The following is a 25,593-nucleotide window of genomic DNA, read 5'->3' as shown; positions in this document are numbered from 1 at the left end:
CAAGCTTCTCTTGGTCCTGATTCTACCCCCTCACACCCACAATTCAGGCACAGTCTGACCAGGGCAATGGGGGGAAGAACAGGCAGGGAGAGAAGGTGGGTGTAGGCGTACCTTACTCCACCTGCCTGCTAACATCTGTCAGCTGAGGCTGCCCAAACCCAGGGGTGAAGTGCTTAGAAGCAGCAAACAAGTGGCTTGGAGTGGGGATGGTGAGCGGGCCCGGAGGGCTGCGCACCTGCTGGGTGTGGGGCTCTGGTCAGCAGGCTCCTGGGAGCCTGGGGGCGGAGGGTGGATGGGTGTTGGGGCAGCTCCGGGGAGCCTGGTGGCGTTCCGAACAGCCTCTTCTAAGAGCTCCATCCACCTGTTGCTCGGCAGGAAAAGAGAGGTCTGGTGGTGAGAACAGGACAGAGGAGCACAGTGTCTCCCCCTACCAACCCTGAGTCAGAGCTGCGAAGCTCTTTGCCAGAACCTGCCCTGAGGACCCTCTGCCCAGCGGAGGTCCCACCTCCCGTGCGGTTCTGACTGGCTGCCCCACTTGGGGCAGGTTTATATACTTCGCAGGTTTATATTACTCGCAGCTACCAACTGCTGAACACCAACCCTCTGTTAGGCTCTGTGCTCTGCATTCTGTACCTGTTCTCTCTCAACGTAACTCCCAAGACGCAGCACTATCCACATTCACAGATGAAAGCCCCGAGAAACTGTCTGACCCAATCTGTTTCTGGCCTCTGGGTCAGACAGGCTACTATTGAGGCTGGCTACTGTTGGGAATATGGGCAGGTGGATGCCGGGGGGTGGAGATGACAGTTCTGGAGGCAAACACCTTTGAAGAATGCGAGCATTTAAAACACTTGATGGAGAGAGAGAAGAAGAACCCAGGGGAAGGGAGTGGGGCCAGAGAAAGGAGAGGAGCAGCGGATTGGCTGGAAGACTGCTGGTAACGCCTCCTTCCTTGGACAGGCCGCTCACGGGGTCAGGGATGATGATCCCGAAAGCCTCTCTGCGTCTGTCTTATCTCCCTCTTCTGCGTCAAGGCCCCATCCTCTAACCACTCTGGGCCCAGTTCTGGTCTCTGTCCATGTCCCCACACACCGCCCTGGTCCCACAGGGACGGCAGTTATGCGGGACTCCCCCGCTTCCCAGCAATCCTCACGTGTTCTTGTCCGATGATGTCAATGCCACCAGCTCATAGATCTGGGGTGGGCCCAACTCAGAGGTACAGATGATGAAGAAGGCCCGTTTATCTGTGTGGAAGAGAGGAGCAGAAGGGTCTGTACTGGGGGTGGCAGAGGCATGACTGCAGCCTGGGTCGGGTGACAAAGTGGGGACTTGAAACCCTGACCCTCAACCAGATGGAGAATGCAGCAGGAGTTGGACCTAGGTCATTGCGTTCCACTTACAGGAAGGACAGAGGCCCTTCTGGTTCCTCTAATGCCATCTTCATAGTCATTACCTTCCACTTTCCTCACAGTGAGGGCTGAGGGTTATAAAACTACATCACACCCATCCTCCCTTTTCACCTCCCCCTAAGAGACAGGCACCACGCCCCATGTTATAGTTGAAGAAAGCGAGCCCAGAGCCCTTCTTGTACATGCTCCACTTCTCACTAAAGTGCTCCAAGCACTGGACTGGGCTCTGGATTGTGGGTGTGAACTCTGCCTGTCCCTCCTGCAGCAAGAAGGCATGTCCTACTCGTCTCTGCCCAGTTCTGCTTCCTCATCCTCAGTCCACCCTAGGTGCTCACATCCCATCCTGCCTGCACCAGGCTGTCCACCTTCATCCCCATCCTACCCATACTGAACCACATCTTCCTGCTTAGATGAGTCAGGGTAGAAGGAAAATCACACAGGCAGGTCAGTAAGTTCATCACCGAGCGCTCACTGGACACGAGTAATAGGGCGCATGGCCTGGGAACTGGGCCAGCTGGGGCCGTCTCCTCATGGGTACCTGTGGCCACCGAGCGGACGAGCACGGCGTTGAGCTTGAGCACGGGGCTGAAGGTCTGCTTGCTGTCCGCGGAGCCCACGGCCGTCTTGCTGTGGCACTTGAGCAGCAGCTTCTCATCCTGTTTCTGCAGCAGCACCAGGAGGTCCTCCAGCAGCAGCACGTGGAGGTCTGGAGGAGGGTGGTGCTTGTGAGGGGCTCCCCGCTGCCTGCTCAGCCCTCACCAACACCTGGGATATCACAGGCTCCTGGATGGTCGTCCTCAGGGTCTGGTGACCTCCAACTGCTTGGTTTTTGGTTCTCCCTCCCCATGCTGTGCTTAAGGTGCCCTGAGCTCTCAACCCCAGTGGTATTTGGAGCTGCCTCCCAGCTACCGTACTGCCCTTAAGAGTGCCAGGTACAGGGCTGATGATCCAGAGAGGAAGAGCCCGGTGATGCCCTAGATTCCCTCCTGGCCCCAGGCCCCTGGAGCTTACCCAAGGTCTTATCCTTGCTGATTCTCCAGGTCAGAGGCCCCTCATGGATCATCTTTCTGGTTGTTAGATCCAAACTCTGAAAAAAAAAGAGATCCCAACTCTGTTAAAGAGACACCATTCATTCAACAAGCATCTGAGAACCTAGACTCTATGCTAAGGTGCTGGGCATCAGTGGTGTGAACAAGAACTAGTCCCCTGCCCTCACACTCTTGTGGGGATGCAGACAAGTAAAAAGGCAACTGCAAAGTCACAAGCCATGTGCTGTGCTGGGGGATACACTGGTGGCCCTGGCGGGGGTCTCTCTACCCCCTACCACATGCTGTTGAGCCTCTTAAGAGGGTCCAGCCCATCCCTTCAGCTTTATTTCCTCCCATATGGCCTTCACTGTTACCTTGAGTCTATTCCCACCTCCTGCTCTCCCAGGCTGAGTTCTCACATCTAGCCTTTGTAGTTGGGCTGTCTGCCCTTGTCTATCTAGGGACAAGGTGACAACAGTAACCGGTGCTGTGTAATTCCAAGGCCCTCATCACACGTCCTTTTACAAATGGGTGCAGGTCTCCGCCCCCCAGTACTCTCCAGGTCCTGAGTGGATTGCAGCTCCTAAGGAGGCCCAAGAAGTATGTGTGCCTGTGGGGCTCTGACCTTGAACTCTGCTGCCAGGGGGTTGCTGGCCCTCTCCAGGGAGGTGGTGTCCAGGCGCTTCTGGTAGCCTTCCAGACGGTGCCGGTTCTCTGTCTGCTTCACTGCTTCGTTCACATACTTGAGAATCTCCCGGCACTGGTCCCGGGCCCGGCAGAGTTTCTCATGCTCACAGGTGCCGCCTGCCCGTGGGGTAACAAGGGGTTTTTAGGGCTCCTGCCAGATGAGCCTGCCACAGCCTGACAGGATCTGGCTACCAACACACACTAGCTGGTTACTGGGGCCAGTAGTCACGCATCACGGGGATGGGTGGAGATATGCCACCCTAACTTGGACCTCAAATGTAAGGATGACATATTCTGAGGATCCATGGGCTTCAGACCTCTGCTCTGCAGACACTTGATGGCTCTTGGGAATTCCTGCCTAGACTACAACTGGCTCTACAGGTGTGGGGACACAGATAGGGACCGAGGGAGCGACGGCACCTCCCTCAAAGAACAGGGGGTTGTGGGTTCTTCCCACTTCTCCACGCTGATGCCAATGTCTCCAACTTGAGGGTGGTGAAAGGTGCTCGGGATCCCACGGACAGTGACGACCTGGGGCTAGACCCCCTATTCAGCTTGGTTCCCCTACTCCTCTGGAGTAACTCACCATGCACGGCTGTATCTTTTGTGCATCGCAACACCCCCAGAGACGTCCAGCAGGGGGCATGAATGGGACTAAAATCCAGTCACAACCTCTGGTGCGGGACCACGCCCCTCAGAGGAGCCAAGGTGCCCTGTGTGCCAACCCCACATCATCAGAGGCTTCACTCTCACCTGCACAGAGGCCCCACACAGGCCAGTGGCAGCCTGTACCTCCCCCTGTGCTGAGCACCTTATTTATTGCCAAAGCACATTACAATGGTTATCTTCTCTGAGACTGACCATAAGAACACAAGGATGAAGACCCTCAAGACCAGAGAGGTCAAGTGACTTGCTAAGGTCACAAAGCAGGTCTGTGCCAGAACCAGGCTCTGGGCTATGGGGTGCTGCCTCCCAAGGCCAGGCATCCGTGGGCCCTACCCTCCGTGTGCTTGATGATGTTCTCCAGCAGCAGTGGGTATTTGGTGAGCCGCTGCATCTCGGAGATGATGAGGTCTCGAAGCTGCAGTCGCCGGCACTGAGGGTGGCTCTCGGCCTCCTACATGGAAGGATGCACAGAGGAAGATGGCAACCTGGGTTAGGAGCTGGCTTGTGGGCTCAGGACCCACAGGACAGGACAAATGCTAAATAGGTCCTAATTCCAGAGAGTCACTCAGAAATGGTGGTGGCAGCTTCTTGCTTTGATATTTAGGAAAAAGCTGGTGGGAGCAGGAAGACAACAGCCCAAGAAAAGGATATGGTCAAGCCATATAAAGCAGGATTATTCCCACTTTATAGACAAAAAAACTGAGATCCATCTGAGTAAATACAGGCACTAGTAGGTGAGCAAGACCATCCAATGGCAAGTCTGGTGTCTCTGTCTTGAGAGTGGGTATATGTCAGTATTTCTGAAGAGGGGGCCTGGGGAGGGTGTGGATGGAGCCGAGTTGCTGGTCACCAACCCTGGTAGAGAGAAGAGGCCAGGGTGCCTGGAGCTGGGGGCCAGCGGAGCAGTCTGTGAGATTGTGGGTGGACCTGGTAAACTCTCCGCCTCGGCCTTACTAAGCTAAGACTGAACTGGCTGGTTTCAGCGGCAACAAGCAGAGGCCAAGCGTACCTGCATGAAGAGCTGGAACCGGCTCTCCTTGCGCTGCCTGGTCTTGATCAGCTCCAGAGCGATGGACTGATAGGAGCAGAACTGTGCGGCCACCTGTTGCAGCTCTTCCCGGGCGGGGCCGTCGAACTGACAGGGAGAACGAACACCACACAGCCCACATCACACCCCTGCCTGGAACCTCTCCCACTCTTCCTCCAAGGCCTCCCCGGGACCTGGGCAGCCATACCCGAGCCAGCATGAGGTCACTGACTTCTTTGATAATGGGGCCCTCCTCCCGGAGCTTCCTCATAGCTTCACACCAGGAATCTGGGGCAAGGAGAGAAGACAGAAGCGCCTGGGGTTGAGCTGTGTGGCCAGGCCCTTGGTGACGGGGGAAGAGGGCTCTGAGAGTCGTGCAGTGGGGGGCAGGGTCTGGGAGCCACTTCACTCGTGGGGGAGTTGGAATGCTGGCTTCAGGCTGGGCATCAGGTTCTCCCACCAAAGACGACGGGCAGGGGCTATGTGCTCAGGGGTCCTGGCTATGGGCAGAAATCTGAAGGCTGGCCAGGGGAGGGGGCGGGCAGGGGGATCCTCACTGTGGATCTCGATGAGCTCGGGCAGGTTGGGGAAGAGCCGGGCCAGCTCCTCACGGGGCAGCAGGCCCTCCTTCTTCATCCGCTGGTAGAAGATCAAGTCCAGGACCCGGAGTGTGCGCAGATGGGACGCCTCGGTCACGAAAAGCTCTGAGCAGAGACAAGGCGCAGGGACAAGGAGGGGCAGAGAGACAGCAGGACAGCCATCAGCAAGGATCTACTGGGACCTCTCCTGAAGGCCAGAATGGAGGTGGTCCTCGCAGAAATCACAGCATGGGCCGGCCGTGCCCCTAAGGCCCCACCCTCTCTTTTCTATCACCCTTTGTGTCCGAGGTGCTCTGCACCTGTTACCACATAAGTCAGAGTGGAAGCAGGGAGAGGCAGCTGGTCTCACCATTGATGACCTCCTGCCGGTCAATCTCCCTCTGGCTCAGCCTGGCCACCACGTCCTTGCCCACTGTGTGCTGCCAGTTCTGGGCGTCTGGCTCTGGCTCCAGGTCAGACAGCTGGCCCAGATCGTCTTCTAGCAGGTTGGGGAGGAGGGCGTCTGTGCAGAACCCCAAGCTGGGGGACTCGATACTCCTGGGGGAAAAGAGGTGGTGGCTAAGTGTCACACGGAGGAAGAGGTCAAACGTGGGGTGTGTCTCTCCCTCTCCTGCCCACCCTGCTTGTCCTGGGCCCTGGGAAACCAGGGGGCCAGGAAGAGGAGCTGCACCACCAACATGCTGGCAGAAGGCACAGCTGGGTCAGGGACACCTAACAGAGACGCTGCTGCACCCATCACTCACCTGCGGCCCATTTTGGGGGTGAAGGGAGGGGTTGGGTTCTCAAGAGACCTGTGGAGAGAATGTCAACTCTCAGCCACCCTCTGCTGCCTGGCCCCCAAGATACCAGCAGGCTGAGCCCTCCCGGAGCCCCGCCCACCTGGTGGAGAGGCTGGAGGCGGAAGAGGAGGCTGACTGGTGGAGGCGGGCGGCCTCCGCGGCGGCATCCATGTCCACGTCGCTGCGAGAGCGGGGCACGTTCTCCGCCTTCCGGGACCGCTTCATCTCCTCCCGGCCCTTCAGGCTCTCAGAGCGGCCCAGGCGAATCTCTGAGCGTGAACTGGGTGGAAACAGCAAGAGACCTTGGGGTCTCACATCTGACCAGCTCTGACCTGCTACTCCACCTCAGGGCCTGCCTCAGCACTGTAGGCTTCCAAACACTAGACCCAATGTGCCGAAACTCTTGGTGGCAGATGCTCCTCAGTGACAAACTGCTTTTATTACAGACTCCTTCCTCTCCCTAGCTTGGCTTGATGGACAGAGCCTCTCATCTTCCTCTTTCTTTTTAAAAAATTTTATTTAGTTAGTTTTTGGCTGTGCTGGGTCTTCGTTGCTATGCGGGCTTTTCTCTAGCTGCGGTGTGCGTGGGCTTCTTATTGTCGTGGCTTCTCTTGTTGAAGAGCACGGGCTTTAGGGCATGCAAGCTTCAGAAGCTTCAGACTTGGGCTCAGCACCTGAGGTTCCCAGGCTCTAGGACATAAGCTCAACAGTGGTGGCCCGCGGGCTTAGCTGCTCCAAGGCATGTAGGATCTTCCCAGACCAGGGATTGAACCCTTGTCTCCCTCACTGGCAGACAGATACTTTACCACTGAGCCACCAGGGAAGCCTTCATCTTCCTCCTGACTGATCAGAAAGGGATCCCAAAAGGAAGCTAAAATCTGGGACTTAATAGAATCAGACTTGTGGGGTGTCTGGATGCCAAAGACCCCGAGTCCCCATCAGGCTGCTGTGGACAGCAAAGCCTATCACCAGGAACCATGAGGTCCTACTCTCCCTGCCCCCGCCATCTCCTGGCCGGCCCACCTAGCCCTCTGCTCTGGAACAGGTCAGGGCCCACCGTGGACTCTGCTCGAGGCAGAGCTCTCCTTTTACAAGATCTTCTAAGAGGAAAGTACAAATACCCCCTGCACATACTCTTTAGCATTCTCCATACTGCCTGTCAGAAAAGTCTATCTGAATTCCCACCCCTCCAGTTGTGAGGTGCATTGTGGATTTCTTCTGTTCTTATCCTGAGAGCATCCTTTCTAGGCTTCCAGCCCCCTCGGAGCAGAGCAGCTTGGAAGGGTCCTTCAGGGGCATGCTTACTGATGGGCAGAAACCTGCTCCCTGGCCTGCCATTCTTGGCCACTGAGTGTCTGTGGGGCTTGAGATGCTGACGACTGGGTGCTGCTCTTTTTCAAGTCCTGCAGTGCATCAGCCCTGTGACAGCTGGCATCTCTGACCCCTAGCTACCCCAGGATGGTGCCTCCCCCCATGGCCCTGCTGGGCCGGTTCTTTGCTGACATTATTGCTAATCTATTTCCTGCTCTGTCTCTAGGACCACAGAAGGCCTGGGGAGTCTGGAGAGCTCTTAATAGCACAGCAGACTGCTGCAGAGAAGGAGCCAAATGGCTTGGTCTCCATTCATCAAGTCTCTCTAAACTGCCAAAGGATCCAAATGCCACTCCCCTCTGGGTCCCAAGGGTTTGTCTGCAGGGTTATAACCCTACTGAACTCACTCCTTGAAGTCTGTTAGAACAATTCTAACAGACTACCTCAAAACACTTGTACTGGTGCCCCACAATGGGTCACTTTAGCATCTCATCAAACCTTGTGCAATGAGGTTCCTGGGGTTCTTTCAAGTACCCAGAAGTGAGTAATGATCCCATGAAGAAGGGAGGCATACAACCCTTCTCTAGCCAAAAGCTCCTAGGTTACTGCTGTCTAGAATTGGCGGCTTCTTATACCTGTTTAGTTTCTACAAAAACCTCCAACACACTATGCTGCCAATGTCATGCTGATGTCATGTCAAGACTGTAAGTGAATTTATAATCGTCAAATCCAAATGCTTCTGCTAAGAGTGGATTTAGGATCCTCACGAATGTCTCAGGGCAAATTTACCTAACAACTTTAAGAATACGTTTACAAATGGTCTCAAATATTTCCTCAAAATGCTGACAATGTATCTTATAATTGTATATTTGATACATCTATAAGATCACACCTACCTCAGCAATCATATAATTTGTATACTTAATTTATTCAATAATATTAGAACTCAACCTCTGTTGTTGTTTTGTTGTTTAGTTGCTAAGTTTTGTCCGACTCTTTGCAGCCCCATGGACTGTAGCCTGCCAGGCCGCTCTGTCCAGGGGACTTCCCCAGGCAAGAATCCTGGAGGGGGTTGGTGCTTCCTTCTCCAGGGGATCTCAGCCTCTGACCCCGGCACAAATCTAACCTTTATCTTGCCTAAATCTTTGTTAACTCTCACTATGGCAAAACCTTTTAACATGTATTACGCTTATAAAGGCTTAGTATAAACAGAATGGAGTAGCCCTGCACACAAGCAGGAATTTTGATAACTAGTTATTTCAGGGGTAAAATAAATGGTTTGATTGTGCAGGCTGCTTCATGCCTTTGGGCCTGCATATAGTCCAGCTCAGCAGTGTACACAAGAACTAGTTTTGTACACAGACCACATTTACTATACCTCAAGTGTGATTTAAGGAAGGTGCAGGATGTTTCTGACTACAGGCAGTTTTTACTTTTAAGTGCTGGCTGTAGAATGTTAGACGTAACTTGATGGTTGTCACGTCACAGTCAAGAGCAAGTCCGAGAGTACGTGTCAATGCCAGAGAAGGGTTCTTCTCAGAACCCGGCCAAAGATGGAGAACGTGAGCAATACCACAGCCTCCAGTCCCCTTGTTCTTCTAGAACAGTTCATTTTGAATCAATGGCCGTTGTATCTCTTTGGTGAGGTGGACATCTGATGCCCATTATGCTATCTGCCTTTATAGCACCCAACAGAACCTCATCTTTAGCTCTCTTCTTCATGGGCACCAAAGACTGTCTTAACCCAACTTCCTTATTTTCCAAGATTTCCCTTCGCCAGCCCCCTCCACTCCCCCACCCCCAACCCGGACTCTTCTCTAGCTGTGTCATTTAGGGTTTCCTGACTAGTTGCTTTGTAACACAATCTAGCTCATTCTTAGTGTGGAGGCTGCTGAGTGGCCACGGAGTGAATCCAAAGGAATTTTAAAGGCACATGATTCCTGCTGGAAGGTCAGGGGCCCTGCTCTCTCGCCTGCTGGCCTGACCACCAGCACACAGTAGGTCTTCTTCTGGAGACACCCAGGCAGGAAGGTTGGGGGAGAGGGAGAGAGTGCTACAGTGGGAGCCTCACAGTATAGTGGGGGGTGAGGTAGCTGGCACTGAGCCCTGCTCCGACCCTGCCAGCGCTCCCCTCTCTGGGCAGCCAGCAGGCCCCATCCAGCCACTGTTACCTGTCGCTCTCCAGCAGGTCTTCGGGAAAGCTTCCTGTTGAGAGGCGCTGAGTCCCGGGTTCCGGGGCGTCGTACTGCTGGTTGTTTTCAAAGTGCTGAATGATGTTCCTCACGTTGCCAGGTTTGACTGGAAGCAGAAAGATAATGAAAGATACTCTGCTTTCAGTTCAGGGACGACTCCTCAGGGCCCTCGCTCCCCTCGAGCCCAGAAGACAGTGATGAGCAAGCATGGATGAGAACAGCATGGGGCCGAGGGTCAGGAGACACAGAGCTCTGGCTCTTCCACTGTGGGGTGTGGCATGTGCAGTCCCCCCACTTTTCTGGGGCTACTTTTTCTTCAGGTATAAAATGAGAAGCTTTGGAAATACATTTGCTCTGGATATTTCTTTTGGTTTGCACATTCTTTATTACAATGACTCTCACGCTTAAGAATCATTACTAGGTTTCTAGGTTTTTCCCAAGAGCCATATACAGGCTTAAAATATAGCCAGGAAGACCAAAAACACATCTACCTATAATTTGGCCAGGTTGCCAAATTATACCAAGCACTTTTCAAATTTATATTACTTTTAGAGTTCACTCTTCTGTTTTTCCTTGACTTGCCTTCCTGTTCTTTCTGCCTCCACTCCTGCCTCTTCATCTCCATCATTAAAGAATCAGACACTTCATTACCAGTGGTGAGTGGGGAATGGGTCTTAGCAGGACAGATGTTACTCTCGGGCATTCAAAGCTAAGACAAAAGAGAGCTGTCTCTGTTCCAAGTAGAGAGGGCAGGTAAGAGTAAAAAGGTGTAGGTGATACCACATGGAGACCCTGGAGAAGAAAGCTCAGGCTGGGGGCTCAGTGGCTCCCATCTTCAAAGAGGATTGGCTAAGCTCCAGGTCCGGGCTGTCAAAACAAGAGATGGGCTAAAGATGCCACTCTCCCTGGACCAACAGGAAGGATAAGTGGGATGCAGAAGGCAAGACAAATATCCCTAGGCGCCAGGCCCCGATCCTATCTGTACTAACCAGAGACTCTGCCATCGACATACACAAATTTATAAATCTCCCTGTGGATCTAAACCTGAGATTCATAAGAAAATTTCCAAGCCAGAAGAAACAGAAAAACATTTAACTGGGCTCTTCAAAGCTCACCATTCCACATCCTTTAGACAAGTAATGCTTTTCTAAACTGCAAAATAGGTGGCTGTGTATATGTGGTAGGAGTTGAGGCTGTTACCATCACTCTCATTTTGGAGATCAGAGTCAGAGTTGCCTGTCTCAGATTGAATGTGCATCTGGGCCCTGGGGCAACTGCAGGAGCCAGGGGCAGCTGTGCAGCCACAGCCAGGACCATCCCTGGCTGGGGGATGATGTGGCAGCCTGGGAATGTCCTAGAACACAACAACTCCGGGCAGAGTCCATTGTTCCCCTTCCCCTGGGCCACTTGGAAAAGGCCCAGTTCTTGGGATATAGTTACACCCTAGCTTACACCCTAGACAAGGAATAGGTGTGGCCCTGAGATTTGGTATAACCGAATAACCCAGAGTAACAGGGGAAAAAACACGAAGAAAGGAACGCATTTTTGAAAAGAGCAAAGTTTTTACCAGCAGCCTTTGCTCTCCTTCCTCTATTCTCTGAATAACAATGAAACAAAGTAAAAGTGAATTATATGTCACTAACAATCAGATACATTAACTAATAAACCAGGCTAATAGGTGATGATCATAAATGGCAAGGTTCTCAGTAAATGAGGTTTTCTAGCTTTGGTGGGTGTTTGGTTTTAGATGTGCATACAGATTTGTCTGATGTCCTGGGAACTTGAGAACATCAAATCAAATCATGAGATGACAATAGAAAGATCTGACTTAAAGAGATGGTGAATACCCAGCATCCTTGTCCTGCTCTTGGGATCAGCAACCCCACCCTGGGTGTTCCTGGCCCCTCTCAGGCTGACTCAAAGCAAGCAGCCGGGGCAGGTCTTAGGCATGCTGCTTACCTCATGCCCATCTCAAGGAGGGTGGATGGGAGGAAGTATGTGCTAAGAAATAAGAGACTGGGTTTCAAGGCCATTCTTTCATTTTTTTTCCATTGTTTTACAGAATCCCCCCTCCCCTCATCCCAATAATTCTTTACTTTTATTGTTTAAAATAGCATAGCAAGGCTAGGGATTTAACTTTAAAAATAACTTTGAAAATCATTATTTTAAATTGTCATTTGATATAAAGTGAATTCTAGCAATTGATTAAACTTCTGATTGCATCTCACTGCTCTCTCTCCCTTTGATTTACTATAGAACCTAGGAAATATTAATCACTTAATTCTAAGCATATGGACTCCACAGATGGGAAAGGAACCTGTCCAGCTCCAGGTTCTAAGTTTCTTTGTTAACGCCAATTATATATGTATTTATTTTTAAAAATACACAGATTTTAGAAGATATTAGGTCCTCTAATATACATACATTAAGGTCATTCTTTTTAAATGTTGCAGTGACACTGTGCTGGCAAAGTTTTAAGAGTCAGAAGAGATGCAAGTGCTGCACAAAAGGGCTTAAGCAAAGGAGATGACAGAAATTAAAATACCTCAAGGCAAAACTGTTGAAGACCCATTATTAACTAAAAAACAAACAAACAAAAAAACCCTACATAACATTCGAAAAATGAGGATTTTATTACATCAATTGAAAACAAAAACCTGAGGAGCTTGTGCAGGACATTTCAGTGTGAGAGTTTCCCTCATTTACACAGAGTCCTGGACTTTTGAAGCCGCATCCACAGAGAGGGGACAGAACTAGAGAAAGGCCTTAGGTCGTGGAACATCTTGGAGGGCCTAGGAGCTGGCCTCTGCCAGCACCGCCAGGAGCAGCTGTGCCTGGGGGGCAGCGGCCCAGCCCCTCCCACCCTGCATCAGGCAGTAGACTCCTGTGCCCAGCGTGAGGGCAGGAGCCCCTGGCAGGGGCTTGTCCTGGGGAGCTTTAGCAGCATGGAGGCACACGTAAGAGAAATGGAGTGAGGAAAGGGAGGAAGGATGGGCAGAACGGGAGGAGATGAAGGAGAGGGGAAGGAGGGCAGACAGGACTTGGGAAATGCAAACTCAATGCTAATGCAAAGAAAAACCCAAAGAAAATGGTCCTTTTACCTTCCACAGGGGACAAGGGAATATGAAATGCTAAAAGGAAACAAACAAAAACAAAAGTAAACCATGAAAAGTCAAATTAATGTTTCAAGAGTCAAAATAAAAATTACATCAAGCTGGGAAAATGAAAGGCAGTGGCAAAAATCAGGACTGATCCAGTAGAGCGCCCTCCTCCCCGCCTCCCTTAGGCAGCGATTTCAAGAAAGGCAGGAGGCCTGCACCACGGTTCTTCCCAGATTTCCAAGACTAACACGGGGATCTTAAGATAATAACTGGGAGTGCCAGCAGCAATGTCCAGACAAACGACACACGGTTGGGAAGAGATTGGTGACAGGATCCATGGAGGTTTGGGTTTCTGATGGCATGAGGGGAGCCTATGGGTCCCAAAGCTGCCCTCTTTCCACTCAGTTCAGCTTAACAGTCATTGAAACCCTCCATCAACGGCCTATAATTGCTCCCAACACACAGGACCTCAGGAGGACAGACAAGTCCATGGGTGAAGATGAGGGAGGCCCTAACTGTCAACAGAGCAGTCTTTCCAAGGTGGGGATACTCCTCTGTATGGCTATTCGGTATCTCTGAGCTCCTAGACCCAGGCACTGGCATGACCTCCATGGCTCTGAAGCTCCTGTACCTCAGGAGCCCGTGCTGTGTGTGGCAAGGATGCAGGAGCACTGAGAGGAAGCTGACCTTGGAGTTTGGGCCTCTGGCTCCCAGAAGCACAGGGAGGCCCCCTGCCAACGTACTGGTCTTGAATGGGCAGAGGCCCCTGCCTAAGGCTTTGCTCCCCGAATACTCACTGCTCTGGGAAGAGGTTTTGGGCTTCCCGATGTATTTGAGAATGGGGTTTCGCTTCTTGTCCTCCAAGGCATCCTTGTCTTTCTTGGAATTGCTGCTCTGCTGAGACAAGAAACACTAGGGTTTGTAGAAGGCCTCGGGAGCCAGACTGGGCCACTGATCACCTGGCCACTTCCCTTAAAATTGGCCCTAAACAAGCAGCTGGTGAAGACTCATGCTTGTACCCTAACTAGCACATTTGCTTCTGGCCAGGGACTGGAGGGAGGGAAAGAGAGATCTAGTCTGGCGATTCTCAGTGACTCCATGTCCAAAGGCAGCAGGACGAGCCAGGCAACCGGAGAGGGCTCTCCCGGCTGCCTCAGTGCAGGGATCTCGCCAAGCGATGCTCCTGTCTGGGGGAGCTCTGTCACCTTCTTGGTTTTCGGGAAGAAAGGTAGCCACTTGTCTTTGTCAGGAGCGGACTGGGCCTTTTCAGCCGTGTTGGGAGGTCGTGTTTCTCGAAGACGGATGCCCGCATGGCTCATGTAGGTATTGAGGGCGAAGCCCATGGGGGCACTGTAAGAGAGGAACAGGCGGTGAATCGGAAGCAGGTGGAAGGGCTGTGACTCTGCAGGCAGGGTGTGTGTGAGGGTGGGGTGGTGGTGGTGTTTCGACTTGCATGACTCCCAGAAGTCAGAATTCTTTCCTATGCAGAACTCTTTCCAACCAAGGGAGAGTGGGCAGTGGAAGGACGCATCAGTTCATCAAAACAAAAGCAAATAAGCCACAGGCATGCCTGGAGGATGGTGGAAGCCCACAACTAAGGTCCTCAGGCATATACTCGGGGCTGGGATGGCAGAGGGATGGGAAGAAAAGCCACCTGGCCCCAGCAAGTCCAGGTAAATTGTCCAGGTAATTGCCACCACCCACCCCAAGTACAAGAAATAAAGGATAGAAAGGATCTGTCAGGTTGCTTCCAACTGCCAGAAATGAAACTGTCCAGAGTTCTGTGTTTAAAAATGTATTTGTCTTTCAATGCAGTAGACAGATTATCCACTTTGTGGATTCAATGAAGCAAATGCTTCAGCCCTGGCTTTCCTCCTCTCTGAAACAGACTTCTATCCCCATCTTCTCTCCCTTATGAAGTGTGTGTATGCTCAAGGAATGCATACTCATTCTAACATTGGCTGCTGAGACACAAAGGCTGCAAGGGGAAAAAAAGTGCCAATGGAGTAAATGTGTTGTACCCCAGCTCCCCTCTGTAGGTACTGCTAACACAGGCTGATCCTATCACCGCTCCCTCTTTCGGCAGTTTACGAGAAAGAACTGGGGAGGCAGAGCCAGGGCTGAAGTGGGTGGAAAAGGGGAGGCCAGGAATGGGGTTGCTGGCAGCTTGGTGTCCTCACACTGAGGAGCGGTCCCACGTTCCCGGCAGTCAGGCATGGACCTTGTGACCTCCCCTGTGTTATGTTACACAGACACATGGGAAGTAAGCTCTGATGCTAGGGAGTCCCCTGTGCTTGGCAGATACGCACCGCCCAGTAGCTCAGCCCCACTCCTTCCACCTTGAAATCATAGACTCACTCACCTCCTGTCTTCCTCGTACTTGGACCTGGAACAAAAGAGAGAACAAATGACTCAGACTGCAAAGGCAGAGGCTCATCCGCTGTGCAAGACTGAGAGGAGGGTAAGTCCTTTCCTAGAGGAAGGGAGGGTGTCTGGGAGGGGAGCAGGATGATGAAAGGTCAGACTCAGACCCCTGTTCTCAGCTCTGGAGCCAGCCTGGGGCTCAGGAGGTAGGGGTTCTCACTCCTCTGAGGGACTCAGTTAGCAGTGACAATGATGATGGTATCCTTCTGGCTAAAAGGAAGGGGCACTGTGGCAAACACAGCCTCTTGCTTGGTGTTTGTTTCAGCCTCTGGAGCTGTTATGGAGGAAGAGGCTCCTCTTTGTGTCCACCTAGGACTAAATTAGAAGGGTTGGGCTGGCACTGAGGCAAGAGGAAAGAAGGTGAGGGAGCAGAGGTAATACCGAAACTTGATTCACAGGAGCCCATTTAAAAGAGATAAATGACAACAGCAACTAGTATCTGCGTGCTCACTATGGGCCAGGCACTATTCTGAGCTATTTACATGTATAACATTTATACTCAAAATAACCCATGAGTCAGTATTATATATCCATTTAATGAGGCAAGGCTTCATTCTTTTAAATAGAAGCCACTGTAAGTAGGGTACCTGTGCCGTCAGTAATAATTTCTTACAATTCTGTGGTGCCAACGATCTCAGAACAGGCTGGGCTGCGTTTCGCCTCCATCCCTGTGTCATTGGGGTGACAACCATCATCTGGCTGTTATCAGGGAAACTAAGGCCCACAAAGATTCAGGCTGAGGGTCAGAGGGTTGTTTTCAGACTATGCCCGCCCCGTGGGATCTCATCTAGTCTCATCTCCAACCCGGACCTCTTGTCAAATGCCAGGTTCATACACTCAGCTGCCTACTCAAATCTCCAGTCTGATGTCTAAAAAGACCTGAGATTTCTGACACTTGCAAAACTGAGCCCCCAACTTTCTACCACTAAACTGCCCCCCATACAGCTGTCCCTAACTCGAATGATGACACCTTTGTCCTTTTAGTCGTTAGGTAAGAACTATGGAGTCTTCCCTGGTTTTTCTTTCTCTCACATCCTATACATCATTTTTCAGGAAATTTCTCCATTGGTTCTACTGTCAAAACATACTTGGAGGTGACCTCTTTCCACAGCCTCCATCACCAAGGCTCTGGCCTGAGCCCTACTGCGTGAGCTACGGTAACTGACTTCCCTGTTTGGAACCCCACCGTCCTCCACCCACACTCGCGTCTCACAACTCCAGTGGCTCCTTGTTCACTGACAAAGAGAAAAACCAAAGGAGTTACAACAGTTCCCAGGCTCTGTGAGGTTGTACCTCCAGTTACCTCTGACGTCAGCAGTGAGTTTCTCAATCTGCTCTGGTCACACTCACCTCCTATTGTTCCTCAAATATGCCCTGGCTGTTCCCTCTGTCTGGGATGCTTGTCCCCCAAGACGTTTCCAAGGATGATGTCCCCATTTTCTTCAGCCGCCTAAATGTAACTTCCTGGATAAGGCTTTATTTGAAGTCATAACCCACTGGCTTAGGTGCTTCTGACCTCCCTCAGCCTGTACTAGGTACGGTTTACTTATTTATTATACACTGCATTCTCTTCCCACAATAGCATAAGCTCCAGAAGCACCGCTGTTTGTTTACTAATGTATTCTGGGAGACTAGAACAGTGCTTAGCACCAGTGGGGACTCCATGAATATTTGCTGAACTGAAATATCAGCAGAGATCATCTAGCCCAACTTTTGTCATTTTAGATGAGACCTGGTGGCTCAGATGGTAAGTAATCTGTCTTCAATGCAAGAGACCCAGGTTTGATCCCTGGGTTGGGAAGATCCCCTGGAGAAGGGCATGGCTACCCACTCTAGTATTCCTTCCTGGAGAATACTCATGGACAGAGGATCCTGGAGGGCTACAATCCATGGAGTCTCAAAGAGTAGGACTCAACTGAATGACTAACACTTTCCCTTTCAAGGTGGATGAAATGGTTTGATCAAGGCCATACAACTACTCAGAATTCCCTGACCGTCCAGCTGTTAAGATTCAGCACTTCCACTGGAGGGGCCACAGGTCAGACCTCTGATCCAGGAATGAAGACCCTGCATGCATGCCCATGGTGTGACCAAACCAAAACAACCCACACAGCTACTGAGTGGAGAAGCAGCAGCGGGGTGAAAATCTACGTTGACGCCTGGGAGCATCCCCACAAAGTCATTCCAGGAACCTGGGACATGTTCAGAAAACAGGACTGGAAAGAGACAACCACAGCAGGTGTTCCAGAAGTGCATAAGTTCAGTTAGCTCAGTACTCTGGTGTACTTAGTTAAGAATGGTTCAATTTCTCATGAGCCATCTGCCTCCTGAAGGAACTTCATCCCCTGGAGAATCAGCGCCAGATATGACCTTCAAGCAAGAAGGGAGAACCGTCAGGGAGAGGCTCTGAAGGGAGCAGAAAGCTCCCTGCGTTCTTGCAGCCTATGGTTTGTCACAACCACTGGATTACTGTCAGGAGCCCCAGCCTGGGACATGAAGCAGGAAGGTGGGACTCTCCCCATCTTCCAGGGGAAGACGGGTCAGGCAAGAAGTGGAAGAGGGGGAGAGGCTGGGAAACAGACCCATGAACCACATCACTCTGTGCAGCATGTTTGGGGGTGGGAGTGTACTGGAGACTCACAGGATGTCTCCTAGGGCAGCCAGCTGCTTCTCGGCCACCTGGCGTTCACGGAGAGGGTCCCCATCCAGCTCCAGCAGGTCATTTTCACCGTACAGGCTGCCCAGCCCCAGGGTGCGTTTTGTTCTGAGCCAGACACACAGAGAGAGAAACAAATGTATACCAACGTCCAACACTGGACAGGGAGTGAGATGCACACACACACACACACCAGGGGAAAGAAAAGGAGTGAGGAGGCAGGGAGGGAGCAGGAGGGTGGTCGCCGGACACCTGTAGTCATGGATCTGCTCCTGGATCTCCGGCATGGCCGCCTCCTGAGCTTCACAGAGAGCCACACGCACATCCTCACCACTTCGCAGGCGCAGGTCTGTGATGGGGGCAGAGGGAAGACAGCAAGGGGAGGGGTGTTGGGGAGGAGGTTACATTGGCTCAGCACCTCCAAGTCTCTTAGCTCCCTGTGGTCCCAGAGGGCAAGCTGGCGTTCTGTCCTCTTGTTAACTAAGGCAAGTGAGGCCTGGACCTACCAGGTCTCTCTTCAACTCAGCACTGGAATCCTGATGTCCAAGCCTCAAGGATAAAAGCATTTTCGGGTTGTTCTAACTCATTAAGTGGGGAAACATTAAAGCTCCTCTCTGGATGTGTCCAGACGCTGTGCTCTGACATTTAGTGCAAACCTCTAAGAGGCTCAGTCTTCCCCCACGGCCCCAGGCCTACCTCGCAAAGCTGAAAAAGGCAAGGATGCCCCAACTCCCCACCAGAAACTGGACAGTGCCTTTCCTGTCCCTACATTCGCCCTCTGCCTGTGCCCACAAGCTTCCTGTCATCCGGGCCTGAAAAGTGCCTCTTTTTTAGGGCAGCTTCAAACTCCTACCCTCTAGAAAGCTCCGGGGATTCGCCTCTCAGACTGACATCCTCTCCACACTGCATCCCTCAGCTCTTCTACTGAGACTTGAGGGAGGAGGGAGCAGAGCAACCACCTCGGGCACTGGCTCCGCACTGCATTACTTAAGGAACTCAAACAAAGCAAAACAAAAGAACAAAAACACTCCAGAGATTCTGACTCTGCAGGTGGGGTGGAGTGAGGCCCTGGTTTCTGTGTTTTTAAGAAAGAATTCCCCAAGGGATCCTGATGAGTGACCAGGTCTAGTAATCCAATTTCCTCTTGGAACAGTTGAGCCAACTGAGGCCCAGACAGGTCACGTGGAAGGCTGGGAGAAAAGACCTCGGTCTCCTGATCAAGTTGTGATTCCCCACGACAAGTTCCCAGGCAGGATGTGTCCTCTACTTGTGCTTGTCCATGGACTACTGCGAGGAGGAACTGTCCCTGTTTCTCCCTATCTGAGAACAGCTGCCCAAGGCAGGGACTGTGTGTGTCCCCTCCTTTCCCCGCCCCCCATCCTGAAGGCCCAGCACAAGATGGACCCAAAAGGACACAAACTGACCACGGAGCCAACTTACCAATTTCTGCCTGTAACATTTCTGGGACCTTCACTCTCAGAGGCTGAAAGACAGAAGGTGGGGGCAGAAGTGGTGAGGTCCATACACACACCGGAGCGGAGGTGGGAGGTACCATTCAGGGTAGGAGGGGCTCCGGAATATCATCTGCGCCCCCATCTCCCTGCACTACCACACCCTCCACTCACCTCCCGCCAACTGAATTCTAGGTTAGCGATTTGAGAAGTGGACTCTGAGGTGGCAAGGCAAGCTAGGGCCATACACAGGGTGGCACCTGTACTGTTTCCACTCTTATTTCAGGGACATCAGGGTGCATGTGGAGAAGGAAATAGCAACCTACTCCAGTACTCTTGCTTGGAAAATCCCATGGACGGAGGGGCCTGGTAGGCTACAGTTCATGGGGTCGTGAAGAGTCAGACAGGACTGAGCGACTTCACTTTCACTTTTCACTTTCATGCATTGGAGAAGGAAATGGCAACCCACTCCACTGTTCTTGCCTGGAGAATCCCAGGGACGGCGGAGCCTGGTGGGCTGCCGTCTATGGGGTCGCACAGAGTCGGACACGACTGAAGCGACTTAGCAGCAGCAGCAGCAGCAGGGTGCATGAAATGGAAAGGTCCGAAAAAGTGACCTGGGACCAGTTTAGCCATGAGGGAGGAATATTCATGAGGTGATCTGACAGCCCCCCGTTTCTTTTACTCCCAAAGGAGAGCTGGCCTCCGTTACCAAGTCTTCCCATGAGTGCGCTGCCTGGCTCTGCTCTACAACTGCCTGACAACTCGATCCTCAGGCGGTTCCCTAACAACCAACAGGGAACAACTGGCAGCTCTACCCTCCTTACTCAAGACCCGCTGAAGGGGACAAAAATAAAAATCTTGAGGAAAAACAGTTTATTTCCCAATATCATCAGTCCTAGTAGCTTACTGCCAGATGAACAAAGTCATTTTGGAATTACTTCAGTTGATCAGATTAGAAAGTCCAAGATGGGAACTACCCTCTGCAGGCCAGGGCACTGCCACCAGGTAACCCCAACACATCCTTGGGAGCTATGTCCAGAGGTAGAGTGCTCATCCGGCCCAGACATTCTGGGGTACCCTCCCTTTGAACCCTGCCTTTGGGCAGTAACAGCAAGTCAGGCTGAGCTTCATAAATCTGGGCTCGCCTCTTGGCTCACTGATTTCTATCATCTGATGTCTTCATCCCAGGGATGAGCAAGGCAAGGAGAGTTGAAGGAAACCAGGGCACTGATCCAGAGGAAACCAATTAGGACACGGTTCAAGTTCTTTTCTTCTCTAAACATTTCAGAGAGAGGCAATGTGCATTCTATCTTGCCACATATGGAACAAAAGAGGTACAAGAGCTCAAACTCTAGAGACTAGAGCTAGGAGCAGAACCCAGAAATCCTCTTTAAGAACCTGTCTAAATTTGGCCTGAATGTTTTGCTTAGTTTTCCTTCTGCCTTTGAGAGGTCGAAACAATCTAGTAAAACTGTAATCCAATTTATGACTGCCTTACCGCATTTTTCTCTAGGAAAATATTCCAGATGTCTTTTCCCAAGCTTCGGGAATCCTTGGGGTTTGTTTGCTGATAAACTTCTGCACACAAGTAAAAAAGCTAGGAGAGAGAAAATGGGTTAGAGTGTTGATTCTCAACCCGGAGTCTTTTTGCCCTCCAGGAGACACCTAGTAATGTCTGGTGACATTTTTGACTGTTACACCTGCTACTGGCATCTAGTGGGTGGAATACAGTGACGCAGCTAAGATCCTGCAACGCACATGCCAGCACCCCAAAAGTTCAGTGGTGATGAGATTGAGAAGCCCTGCTGAGAGTCTTTCAGAAACCTGTGGTTGATCATCCCCAGCCCTTGGTGTGCACACGCCTCCTCCAACACGATCATGCCCCAACTCTGACTCCTCTTCACACCTGACATTCTGTCTCGTACTTGTTCATCTGTTGTTTCTAAGGGCCTGTGTTTCTCTTTGTGTTGTCTCATCTTCATTCAGGAATGCTCCTAAGATACCAGCGCTTGGGACACACACATGGGTGTTCATGGAACACCTGCTGAGCAGAAGGATGCTGACTCTGGCTTCTAACAGAGATAGCCCCGGAAAGGAAAGACGGTGGTGCGTGCCAAGGGCAAGAAGCTTACTCTGGAGAACATGACAGCAGTCTCTCTCCTTCCTCTCCCTTCCTTTATGAGCAGCTGAGCAGAATGACAGAAACTGGTAAGGCTGCTGGCTCAAAGCACTGTTGCCAGGAACCCTGGCCTCCACCCTGCACGATCAATCCTCTTTGTCGTCACCTTCAGACTGAAGACATTTTATCACCTTGCCTGTCTGCCAAGCTTTCCTGTGGCAACAAGGCTGATCTTTAAACTCCCCATGATTCATCTGTATCCACCTTCACTCCAAAAACGCAGAAAGACCATCTCTTCCAAGCAGACTCAGAATGACAGCTTTCTTAGTCTAGCCCTTCCTCCTCCTCCCAATGCTATCGATACAGCTAGCAGCAAGAATCCATTTCACCTAGGTTGCACCTTCTTTTCTATTTTGTCTCTGTCTTCATGATGTCTGATTGTGTCCATGGATCTGACTGACCATATCTAGAGCACAGGGACAGAGGCCAAGCATAAGCAGGCATTCAATTGAGACAGACACTTGCAACTTACCAGGGGACTGGGGTCTGCCTGAGAGAAGATGTACCGTAGAAAAACCCCCAGGTGAGCTGGCCGTGACTTAAGTTTCTCAAAGTCCTGGAATATGATGTCGCTCTGGAAGGCAGAAGGATGGTCAGGGCTGGGGGGCACAGAGGGAGAGCACCGCCTGCCCCAGCTCAGCTCCCATGGTCCCCGCCTGATAAGTGCGGCTCCCTCCCCCACGCTCCCTCCCAGTTAGTGCCAGTCCAGAGCGGCGGGTATGACACAGAATGATGAAAGGAGAAAAATCAGGAAACTGTTACCTCGTTGTTGAAATAACCCGGGTCATAATCTTCCTCTGGGCCAATAATTAAAGGCTTTGGGCTCTGATCTACACCCTGGGGGAGAGAGTCAAGTTGCAGACATGAGAGGGCAGAGGACAGGAACCTGGCCTCCGCGGTGGAGTCTGCTCAGGGACAGCACAGCGCTGACAAGGAAAGCCACAAGGGGCTGCTCCACACTGGCACCTCACCAACCCCCCCAAATCTCAGAGGACAGAATCAATGATTTTCACTTGCAGGAAGGCAACTGCTCCTGGGTGGGGCAGGGCAGACTCAGAGCAACCTGGTCACATGATCTATGAAGATGGGAAGTGAGAGAAAGTGCTTACTTCCTGTTTGTGAAAGATCTGAGGAAGGAGTGTCAGCCTGCAAAGAACCTAGAGCTCCTGCTGGACCAGTGGGCTGGGGGCTTTGTTGTTCTCCTCAACAGCCCCACGCCCCCCACCCCAAACACACAGCCTCCAAATCCCGTGCCTTCCACGCACTCCTCTACAGTCACCGGGCACCCTCCACCTCTGCTGCAGGAGAGCCCTGTGGTCCCTCTCCACCTCCCTGAGTGAAAGTGGATGGAGCTGATCCTTTTCCAACACAATCGCCATCATTTCCCTGGCCGGTTCAACAGTCTGTGGTAAACCCCCACATCCTGTCTAAAAGGCAAGCTTCTTAGCATGGGTTTTCTAGCCTCCCCTCTTACGCCACCAATTAGGTCTATGAGAGATTTCACACTGTGCACACTTCTCAGATGCTTCACTTCAGGCTTTAGTCACTTTAGTCACCTAAAGGTGACTTGAGCTCTCAAAGCTCTCCTCCCAACTATACTTTTCACTCAGTTTACTCTCCCTCATATTCAGTGATTCCCCAACAAGGGCTGTGTTCTGGAACCGGCCTAGAGTAGGCACTTCTCATGCTTCTTTTTTCTCAGGTCTAAGATACCTTCCTGTTCCACCTTTTTGAGGGACTTCTCCTGACAGTTCCTCCCCAATACTCCTCACTCATTTTTGTTCTCCTGGGTGTTTACAGACTCTGCGCTCAGAATGACTGAGTATACAACACGAGAGACTCAGCATACATCTAGAGATCAGAGTCCAGCACCCAATTATAATGGCATGTTTGAAGCTGCAGAGTCAGGCCTCATGCGCTGGCCCTGTATTCCTCAGACACACCCTGAATATCCTCCTCTCCCCTGACACTCACTCCCCTGGGTCCAGGATTTCTAGAGGGTATTGGATGACGGCTTCTGGCTCTACTTGGCTCTCTAGTGAAATCTGAAAGCACTAGCTTTTTGCGTGTTTGGGAGAAGGATTTATTTCTTTAAAGTCTTTACAAACCTTACAGTTTTTCTGATTGCAAAAGCAGAATATGTTTATCATGTGTGCGTGCATGCTAAGTCGTTACAGTTGTGTCCGACTCTTTGCGACCCTATGGACCATAGTCCGCCAGGCTCCTCTGTCCATGGGATTCTCCAGGCAAGAATACAGGCGTGGGTTGCCATGCCCTCCTTCAGGGGATCTTCCTGAACCAGGGATGGAACCTGTGTCTCCTATGTCTCCTGCATTGGCAGGTGGGTTCCTTATCACTAGTGCTACCTGGGGTTTCTATGGCAGCGGTACTCAGGTTGTGTGAAAACTGCTGGGGATTCAATCTAAGAGCTTGTCAGCCTCTTCCAAGAAAAGCAGTGGCTGAGCAGCTCATCCTGAACCCATTGTAGAGGTTACATGTGTGCGCGCGCTCTGTCGCTCATTCATGTCTGACTCTGTGACGTGTGTGTGTGTGTGTGTGTGTGTGTGTGTGTGTGTGTGCGCGCGCGCACATGCGCTCTGTCGCTCATTCATGTCTGACTCTGTGACCCCATGGGTAGAGGTTACGTGTGTGTGTGCGCGCGCTCTGTTGCTCATTCATGTCTGACTCTGTGACCCCATGGATTATAACCCGCTAGGCTCCTCTGTCCATGGGATTCTCCAGGCAAGAATACTGGAGTGAGTTGCCATTTCCTATCAAATATTGCAGAATTATATAACAAAGTTTGAATTCCCTATGATTCTACCCCCTAGCTGCTGACAGTTTCATGGACGGTATAGGTTTGCACCTGTGTTCTTACTAACATAAATTGTTATTAAGAAACTGGAATTATACTATATGTGCTCTTATCACTCAAAAATAACAATTTAAATAGCGTTCCAAGTTGAAACAAGTTCAGAGAAGGAGGAAAAGGACTCTGAGACCAATTATTCCACACCTGCTCTTATTAGCCACCTAAAGTAAAACTTCCTTTAAGAACAGGATGTGCGCCTGACCTCCTTGCCTTGGCCCTATAGTACTACTAAGGGGGAGTGGGGTGTACAGAAGTGGGAGAGGTCATCAAAGAGTCCAGGACAGGAGGCAGTTCTGCACTGGGGCTCAGGAAAACCAAATTCTAGTCTGATGCTGCCATTAGCAAGCTGAGTCTCTGGATGGTCCCTTAACCTTTCTCTGTCTCAGTTTCTCACTGAATAAAGATTTTCATGCCTGTCGCCTTTTCTGGTGGTGACAATTAAATTAGAATTTTTTTTCCTAAAGGAAATAGCACAGCAGCTGGTGCACCAAGCACTGTAACACATGTGCGATCCACTTCCCTGCTTTTCCCCTCCAAGACCTGAAAGTAACTAAACTCGATTCTACAGGGAGGACTAGAGCATCAAATAGTGTATGATGCTTGTTTTAACATAAGGTAATGGCAGATTTCCTTTAAAAATAAACTTAAGTTTTAAGAAGTTAGCGTAGACAAAAATATTAAGTAACATTATACAGTTAGTATGAGGAGATGGAAAAAAATTATGGTGGTAGCAGATGAATTTTAAGAACCTTTAAAGAATTTTAGGAGGCTTTACAAAACTCAAGAGCTTTCTTGCCAGTGTCTCTAACAGGGAATGACTGAGCTTCTGCCTGAACAATGACAGGCAATTCCCTGGCTCTCAAGTCAGACCATTCCATTGTCTTACAGCTCAGATTCTTCGCAAGCTTTTTGCATGGAGCCAAAACCTGTCTCCCTGAAATCTCCCCCTGGACCTAGTTACCCTTGAAAGTAGTAGCTTTCAAATCAGGTTTTGCAGAACCTTAGGGCTCCAGAGAAGTACTCCTGAGGTCGGGGGCCAAAGTGGGGTGGTTGATTAGGAAAAGTTCCAGGTAGTGAGCTTTAATGTGTTCTCTATATTAGGGTGCCAAATAATAAGATTTTACTCAAGAAAGGAACTTTGCTAAAGAAACAGAAGGTTGAAAATTACTATTCTGGGGAAACACTGAACAAATCTATTCTATACAGACA

The 25,593-nt window shown here is 51.1% G+C and overlaps 1 protein-coding gene across 6 annotated transcripts in view; it reads right to left on the bottom strand.

The window, feature by feature from the left end:
• The window catches only part of ARHGEF11 (Rho guanine nucleotide exchange factor 11), a 114,021-nt gene that overhangs the window by 9,959 nt on the left and 78,469 nt on the right, over window positions 1-25,593 (bottom strand). For 2 of the 6 annotated variants that reach the window (XM_081494116.1, XM_081494115.1), the window contains exons 11-32: window positions 22,275-22,349; window positions 21,985-22,086; window positions 20,832-20,930; window positions 19,320-19,362; window positions 18,132-18,228; window positions 17,865-17,987; window positions 15,162-15,185; window positions 14,005-14,149; window positions 13,597-13,696; window positions 9,678-9,804; window positions 6,296-6,475; window positions 6,160-6,207; window positions 5,766-5,953; window positions 5,375-5,521; window positions 5,026-5,105; window positions 4,800-4,925; window positions 4,124-4,241; window positions 3,063-3,241; window positions 2,421-2,496; window positions 1,948-2,115; window positions 1,154-1,244; window positions 236-361 (exon numbers count right to left, since the gene is read on the bottom strand). In XM_081494116.1, coding sequence (XP_081350242.1) covers window positions 236-361; window positions 1,154-1,244; window positions 1,948-2,115; window positions 2,421-2,496; window positions 3,063-3,241; window positions 4,124-4,241; window positions 4,800-4,925; window positions 5,026-5,105; window positions 5,375-5,521; window positions 5,766-5,953; window positions 6,160-6,207; window positions 6,296-6,475; window positions 9,678-9,804; window positions 13,597-13,696; window positions 14,005-14,149; window positions 15,162-15,185; window positions 17,865-17,987; window positions 18,132-18,228; window positions 19,320-19,362; window positions 20,832-20,930; window positions 21,985-22,086; window positions 22,275-22,349 — 2,462 coding nt within the window. Of the gene's footprint in view, window positions 1-235; window positions 362-1,153; window positions 1,245-1,947; window positions 2,116-2,420; window positions 2,497-3,062; window positions 3,242-4,123; window positions 4,242-4,799; window positions 4,926-5,025; window positions 5,106-5,374; window positions 5,522-5,765; window positions 5,954-6,159; window positions 6,208-6,295; window positions 6,476-9,677; window positions 9,805-12,799; window positions 12,830-13,596; window positions 13,697-14,004; window positions 14,150-15,161; window positions 15,186-17,864; window positions 17,988-18,131; window positions 18,229-19,319; window positions 19,363-20,831; window positions 20,931-21,984; window positions 22,087-22,274; window positions 22,350-25,593 lie in introns of all 6 variants that reach the window. The other 4 variants (XM_081494113.1, XM_081494114.1, XM_081494111.1 and 1 more) reach the window with 3 other exon arrangements.

Source organism: Giraffa tippelskirchi, chromosome 5, assembly GCF_054371585.1.
Source record: "Giraffa tippelskirchi isolate mGirTip1 chromosome 5, T2T-mGirTip1v1.2.pri, whole genome shotgun sequence".
NCBI classification, from domain to species: domain Eukaryota; kingdom Metazoa; phylum Chordata; class Mammalia; order Artiodactyla; family Giraffidae; genus Giraffa; species Giraffa tippelskirchi.
Note: the sequence above shows the minus strand (reverse complement) of the source record. Positions and strands in the feature narration are given on the sequence as shown.